The 8,316-nt window shown below is 37.4% G+C and overlaps 1 protein-coding gene across 2 annotated transcripts in view; it reads right to left on the minus strand.

Annotated features, from left to right (window-relative positions):
• FAM149B1 (family with sequence similarity 149 member B1) overlaps positions 1-8,210 on the minus strand; it is a 75,748-nt gene extending 67,538 nt beyond the window's left edge. Inside the window, exons 1-2 of one of the 2 annotated variants that reach the window (XM_058543203.1) lie at positions 8,047-8,210; positions 3,618-3,722 (exon numbers count right to left, since the gene is read on the minus strand). In XM_058543203.1, the coding sequence (XP_058399186.1) occupies positions 3,618-3,722; positions 8,047-8,093 (152 nt within the window). In that variant the 5' untranslated portion in view covers positions 8,094-8,210. The remainder of the gene's footprint in view (positions 1-3,617; positions 3,723-8,046) is intronic. The other variant, XM_058543204.1, reaches the window with a different exon arrangement.
• Positions 8,211-8,316: the final 106 nt, after the last annotated feature.

Raw genomic sequence — 8,316 nt, forward strand, 5'->3', positions numbered from 1 at the left:
ACAAACAAGAAAAATCTCAAATAGGTAATCTTAAACTACACCTAACTGAACTAGAACAAGAAGAACAAACAAATCCCAAAGTTAGCAGAAAGAGGGAAATAATAAAAATTAGAGCAGAAATAAATGAAATAGAGACTAAAAAAACAGTCAAAAGGATCAATGAAACTAAGAGCTGGTTCTTTGAGAAGATAAACAAAATTGACAAACCCTTAGCCAGACTCAATAAGAAAAAAAGAGAAGCCTCAAGTAAATAAAATCAGAAATGAAAGAGGAGAAATTACAACAGATACCAGAGAAATACAAAGGATTATAAGAGAATACTCTGAAAAGCTATATGCCAACAAATTGGATAACCTAGAAGAAATGGACAATTCTTAGACTCATGCAACCTCCCAAAACTGAATCAAGAAGAAACAGAGAATCTGAATAGACCAATCACAAGTAAAGAGATGGAAACAGTAATCAAAAACTTCCCAAAAAACAAAAGTCCAGGACCAGGTGGCCTCTCTGGAGAATTGTGATGAACATTCAAAGATTTAATACCTATCCTTCTCAAACTATTCCAAAAAATTGAGGAAGACGGAATACTTCCTAACTCATTCTATGAGGCCAACAACACCCTGATCCCAAAGCCAGACAAAGACAACACAAAAAAGGAAAATTACAGGCCAATATTACTGATGAACATAGATGCAAAAATCCTCAAAAAATATTGTCAAACTGAATACAGCAACACATTAAAAGGATCATACAGGGCCGGCCCCGTGGCTTAGCGGTTAAAGTGCACGCGCTCCACTGCTGGCGGCCCGGGTTCAGATCCCAGGCGCGCACCGACGCACCGCTTCTCCGGCCATGCTGAGGCTGCGTCCCACATACAGCAACTAGAAGGATGTGCAGCTATGACATACAACTATCTACTGGGGCTTTGGGGGAAAATAAATAAATAAATAAAATTATTAAAAAAAAAAAAAAAAAAACTAAAAAGAAACTCAAAAATAAGCAATCAATCAATTAAAAAAAAATAAATAAAAAAAATAAAAGGATCATACACTATGAGCAAGTGGGATTTACACCAGGGACATAGGGATGGTTCACTATCTGCAAATCAATCAATGTGTTACACCACATTAACAAACGAGGAATAAAAAAATCACAAGATATTCTCAATAGATGCAGAGAAAGCATTTGACAAGATCCAACATCCATTTATGATAAAAACTCTCAATAAAATGGGTATAGAAGGAAAGTACCTCAACATAATAAAGGCCATATATGACAAACCCACAACGAGTATCATACTCAATGGGGAAAAACTGAAAGCAGTCCCTCTGAGTTCAGGAACAAGACAAGGGTACCCACTCTTGTCACTCTTATTCAACATAGTACTGGAGGTTTTGGCCAGAGCAATTAGGCAAGAAAAAGAAATTAAAGGTATCCAAATTGGCAAGGAAGAAGTGAAACTCGCACTATTTGCAGACGACATGATTCTATATATAGGAAACCCTAAAGAATCCATCAGGAAACTATTAGAAATAATCAACAACTACAGCAAAGTTGCAGGGTACAAAATCAACTTACAATAATCAGTTGCATTTCTATACTCTAATAACAAACTAACAGAAAGAGAACTCAAGAATACAATCTCATTTACAATCACAACAAAAAGAATAAAATATCCAGGAATAAATTTAACCAAGGAGATGAAAGACCTACACAATGAAAACTATTGAAGAAATTGATGATGACATAAAGAAATGGAATGATATTCCATGCACATGGATTGGAAGAATAAACATAGTTAAAATGTCCCACACCACCTAAAGCAATCTACAGGTTTAACACAATCCCAATCAGAATTCCAATGACATTTTTCACAGAAACAGAACAAAGAATCCTAAAATTCATCTGGGGCAACAAAAGACCTCGAATAGCTAAGCAATCCTGAGAAAAAAGAACAAAGGTAGGGCATCAAAATCCCTGACCTCAAAATATACTACAAAGCTATAGTAATCAAAACAGCATGGTATTGGTACAAAACAGACATACAGATCAATGGAACAGAATTGAAAGCCCAGAAATAAAACCACACATCTATGGGCAGCTAATCTTTGACAAAGGAGCCAAGAACATACAATGGAGAAAGGAAAGTCTCTTCAATAAATGGTGCTGGGAAAACTGGACAGCCACATGCAAAAGAATGAAAGTAGACTATTATCTTTTGCCATACACAAAAATTAACTCAAAATGGATTAAAGAGTTGAAGATAAGACATGAAACCATAAACCTCCTAGAAGAGAATATAGGCAGTACACTCTTTGACATCGGCCTTAGAAACATCTTTTCCAATACCATGTCTATGCAAGCAAGGGAAACAAAAGAAAAAAGAAACAAATGGGAATTCATCAGACTAAAGAGCTTCTGCAAGGCAAAGGAAACCATGAACAAAACAAAAAGACAACCCACCAGCTGGGAGAAAATATTTGCGAATCATATATCTGACAAGGGGTTAATCGCCAAAATATATAAAGAACTCACACAACTCAACAACAAAAAAACAAACAACCCAATCATAAAATGGGCAGAGGATATGAGCAGACATTTTTCCAAAGGAGATATGCAGATGGCCAATAGGCACATGAAAATATGTTCAACATCACTAATCATTAGGGAAATGCAAATCAAAACTATAATGAGATATCACCTTACACCCATTAGAATGGCTATAATTACCTAGACAAAAAATAACAAATGTTGGAGAGGATGTGGAGAAAAGGGAACCCTCATATACTGCTGGTGGGAATGCAAACTGGTACAGCCACTATGGAAGACAGTATGGAGATTTCTCAAAAAATTAAAATAGAAATACCATACAACCCAGCTATTCCACTATTGGGTATTTATCCAAAGAACTTGAAATCAACAATTCAAAGAGACTTATTCACCCCTATGTTCGTTGCAGCATTATTCATAATAGCCAAGACGTGGAAGCAACCCAAGTGCCCATCAAATGATGAATGGATAAAGGAGATGTGGTGTGTGTGTGTGTATATATATACATAATGGAATACTACTCAGCCATAAAAAAAGATAAAATGGTCCCATTTGCAACAATATGGATGGAACTCAAGGGTATTATGTTAAGTGAAATAAGCCAGACAAAGAAAGAGAAACACCGTATGATTTCACTCATATGTAGAAGATAAACAAACACATGGACAGTGGTTACCAGAGGGTAAGGGGGTTGGGGAGTGGGCATAAGAGGTAAAGGGACACATATATAAGGTGATTGACAAATGATAATGTACAACTGAAATTTCACAATGTTATGAACTATTATGACCTCAATAAAATAATAATAATAAAAAATAAGATCTCTTGGACTCCTCCTGAGTCTATGCTTTTAACTACTCCATAATACTACTTTTCAAAGGTTATAAAAATAAGTATGATGTTGTTTCCATTAGCTGTTCCAGAATGAAAGTTGAATGGTACTGAAAACATAATAAAAATTCTTCTTTTGTTTCATTAGTACAAGCTTGATACCAATCCTAAGCCAAAAACAAAACTTTTGCTGTTATCAAATGTAATAAGCACACAAGTATACTTTACGTTATTACCTTTGGGAACTTGTGTCTTTTTCATGGCTGTCATTGGCAGAGGAAACTTCATCCAGCTGCTCTGGAAGGGGATGATGATTCAGAGCATGTTTTGTTATTCCTTTCCTGTGAAAGATAAAAACAAAGTTATATTTCCTGTAAAGAAAAAATACATACTTTTCAGTAACTTGATCTACAAGTTAGTCACCTACTTCTTATTGCTCTGGAACCACACTGTCCAACACGGTAGTCACTAGCCACTAGCAGTTAAAATGTGGTTAGTTGGAAATGAGATTCACTTGAAGTGAAAAACACATAGGATTTTGAAGTCTTAGTACAACAAGAATGTACAATATATCCTTAATTATTTTATCTTGATTACATCTTAAAATAATATTTTAAATATATTGGGTTAAACAAAATATATTCTTAAAAATAATGTCATTGCAAATTGAAAATATAATGTTATAACAACACACCTATTAGAATAGCTAAAATAAATTATAGTGATGATACTAAATGCAGGTGAGGACGTGGAAAAACTGAATGTCTCATACATTGCTGGTGGGAATGTAAAGTGGTGCAGCCACTCTGGAATAGTGTCATAGTTTCTTATAAAACTAAACACATACATTTACCATAAGACCTAGCTGTTGCACTCTTGGGCATTGATCCCAGAGAAATAAAACTTATGTTCACACAAAAATCTGTACACAAATGTTTACAGCAGATTTATAATTGAAAAAATTGGAAACAACTGAAATGTCCTTTGACGGGTGAATGGTTAAATTCTGGTATATCCACACAATGGAATATGATTCAGCAATAAAAAGGAATGAACTATTGATACATGCAACAACTTGGATGGATTTCAAGGGCATCATGGTTAGTGAAAAAACCTAATCTCAAAAAGTTACATACTATATGATTCCATTTATATAACATTCACAAATGACAAAACTACAGAGGTAGAGAAAAGATTACTGGTTACCAGGAAGATGGAGAAAGGAGTGGATGTGAGGGTTATACAAGGATGTTCCTTGGTGGTGATGAAACAGCTCTCTATCTTGGTGTACCGGTGGTTACACAAATCTATAAATGAGACCAAATTGCACAGAACTATGTACACACGTCCACACACAAAGGAGCGGATATGAAAACTGGTAAAAACTGAATAAGGTTTATAGTCTAGTTAAAAGTATTGTATCAATGTCAGTTTTTTGGCTTTGAAATTTTACTTTAGCTACATAAGTTGTCATCAGTGGGGAAAGCTGGGTGAAGGGTTCATGGGACTCTATGTACTATTTCTGTTAACTTCCTGTGAGTCTATAATTATTTCAAATAAAAAGTTAAAAATATTAATTTCACCTGTTTCTACTATTTTTTTTAATGTGACTACCTGAAAATTTAAAATTACATGTGGCTTGTATTATATTTCTATTGGACAGTGCTGCTCTAGAGAGTTCAACGTGTGCACTAGAATAAACTATGGAGTCAACTATTATATGTTCCAATCCTAATCATCTACAGTAGCCCTTTCTTTCCTTCCCCACAAAATTCTGTAGGCAAATAAATTTAGGAAACATGATAGGTTAAACAAAGTTACACAGGTTTCTTTACAAGAAGTTTTCCCAGGGCCTTTAATATGCAAATGTATATTATAAATCTCTAATACTCTTATTTCACAGGAAAGAAAAGTGAGGCACAGAAGGATTAAGTAACCTGCTTAAGGTCATATGGCTTAGTAAGTAATGGAGCTAGGATTCAAATCCACGTAGTCTGGCTCTGAGGGCTCTCAGGGCAAATGAGTAGTTTGAGATTTCAGTGAATTGTACCAGTTTTTGTATAAAGATAAAGCTAAAGGCCCAGCCAGCTTGTTACTTTAACCCAGCTGGGCTTGTTACTTTATAATTTTATTTATTTATTTATTTATTTCCCCCCCCCAAAGCCCCAGTAGATAGTTGTATGTCATAGTTGCACATTCTTCTAGTTGCTGTATGTGGGACGTGGCCTCAGCATGGCCGGAGAAGTGGTGCATCGGTGGGAACCCGGCATCCGAACCCCGGGCCGCCAGCAGTGGAGCGGGTGCACTTAACCGCTAAGCCACGGGGCCAGCCCTGAGCTTGTTACTTTAAATTATTCTCAAATGGTGGGGATGGATTTGTAAGCTATTTGTACTTCTCTCATTTAATGATCCTACAACCAAAAGCTTGTCTTTGAGACAATAGTGAGGATTAGAAATGTGGATTCCAGCTGCAAAATAGAAACTTAAGGCAGATTTAGTCTGTCAGAGAAATCTGATCGTGACGTGACAATTAGATAATACCAAAGAAATATTAAATTTGATCACAGCATCATGGTTACATAAGAAAATGTCTATAATTTCTAGGTGCCTAATGAAGTATACAGGGGTGAAATGATATGCCTGGGATTTTGCTTCCTTATTTCACAAATGGCAGACAGAGAGGCTGAATAAAACACAAAGATTATAGATGAAGCAAATATATTAAAATTTTGATAACTGTTGAATGTGGGTGATGGGTGGTTCATTATATTATTCACCATACATTTATGTTTGAAATTTATCATTAAAAAATATTAAGCTGTATGTTGAAAATCACTTTTTTCCAAACTCTTCAATATCTATAATTTGAAACCATTAGGGAGAAAACTAAGTTACTTCTTCAAAGCAAATTATCATTATTAACACCTAAAGTAAAAATTGCTTTTAATTAACTGTCATTTAGATGCATATAATCTTCATTATCTTCATTATTCACATCATCCTGACTCATTTAGAGAATCATCTTTTGGGAGAGTTATCTTTAGGGAGTATCACATCAACAATAGAGAACAAGTAACATAACCACACTGGGTCAATAATTCTGGCCCAATAAGTGCCTATCAACCATTTTTTTCCATGAAAAACTTTTTTTTACTCTCAGCATTAATTATAAAAGCAGATTTTTAGCTAAGCCTTGTTCCCTTTGTTGGGAAATAACTTGCTTCTTCCTGGTTCCTCAAAAGCCTACTAACTGAATTGCTACTGTGTAGATGTCCTGTTACTTAGTAGATAACAAGCTTCTGAAAGGCAAGGAGAGATCGTAGACTGATTTTCTTTGTATGGCTATTGTACCAAGTAAAGGTGGGAAAAGACAAGGAAATTACTGTTTGCTGAGGACCTACTATGTGTCAAGCCCTGTGCTATCACTTTAGATATGCTTTTAAATAAGGTCTTATTTCTGTATTACAGAAATGAAGGCTCAAAGATTTAGCAATCTGCCTAAAAGTCACATGGCTAGAAAAGAGCCTAGCCAGAAACCCAAATGTGACTGAAAATACCATGCTTATTATTACCATTATAGTTAATATTTAATTAATAAATGCATGGTTGCTAAAATTACATAGCTCAGTGGAGGAAAAAAATAGAGATTTGGGATTAAAAAGTCCAAAAACCTACTGGTTATATAATCTTAAAATGTGTAACCTTTCTGATACTTCATTTTCTGAAAAACAAGATAATCATACCCATCTTACAGCATTGTTAGAAGAATCAAGATGTGTAGGTCTTTTTGAAAGTGTAAAGCATTAATAAATATATACATTATCATTACTTGCTAAATTACAACACCTCACTAGGGGTAGAAGGTGGGGCTTGAAGCCACCTCTCTAAAATTTCTAAAATCTCAAAAGCAAAACTGATCCTTAAGAATTCTGACGCTTGATTGCAGAGATGGGGAGGCAGTATGTGTAACGATTATGACCACAGGCTTTTGCTTTCTAAAATCTCAAAACCAAAACTGATCCTTAAGGATTCTGATGCTTAACTGCAGAGGTGGGGAGGCAGTAGTGTAATGGTTACGACCACAGCCTTCAGAATCAGATTGACATCAGGTTTGTACTTCAGCTCCGCCACTTTCTGACCGTGTAATCTTTGGCATGCTACAATCTTTAAATCTGAGATCTTTATCTGTAGAATGTGCAAAATAATAGTCCCTATCTGGTATCCTGTGGAGAGCATTAAGTGAGCTAACGCACGTAAGCAGCTTTGCTTGGTGCCCGGCACTAGATCAATTCAACTTTATGATAGCACTCAGTCAGCTATTAATAACTTCTCGAGTCTTCAATGGCCATTGACAATGGGGCATGAAGCACTGCGGTAACTACAAATGCCTTAGGAGACCCAGTCCCTCGGTTCAGGAAGTGCAGCCCAAGAGGGCCAAGTCCTGGGATAACACAAGTGACACGCCCTCCTAGACATGGAGGTAGAAGGGGCAGATAGAAGGGGAGGTAGAAGGAGCTGGAAGGAGAGAATTCCGAAGAAAATTTTCTTTCCCCCGCTCTGGGAAAGGAAAAGAGCGAGGGACTGATCAGAGAGGGTCCCCAGAGCGCCTGCGGTCTGCCTTGGCCTGCCCTGGCCCCAGCTGGGGTAGCTGAGTGGTCCACTCACAGCTCCAAACTCTGGGGCACCGCCTTCCGAGTGTATCTGGAGATCATCCTCCTCTTCCTCCTCAGCCGCGGCCGGGGCGGGCACGCCAGGGTGGGGGCCACCGGGCCTGGCCCTCCCGCCGGCTCCGGCCCGGCCCCCTCCCGCCACCTTCCGGCCCCGTCACGCCCCGTCGCCTAGACTCCCGATCGCCACCAACCCACAGTCCCCACCTCTCCAAGTGCTCCGCCCTCCTAGCTTCCCCACGGGGGAGGAAGTGACGAAGGCACTGCG

Source organism: Diceros bicornis, chromosome 6 (genome assembly GCF_020826845.1).
Source record: "Diceros bicornis minor isolate mBicDic1 chromosome 6, mDicBic1.mat.cur, whole genome shotgun sequence".
Taxonomy (NCBI): domain Eukaryota; kingdom Metazoa; phylum Chordata; class Mammalia; order Perissodactyla; family Rhinocerotidae; genus Diceros; species Diceros bicornis.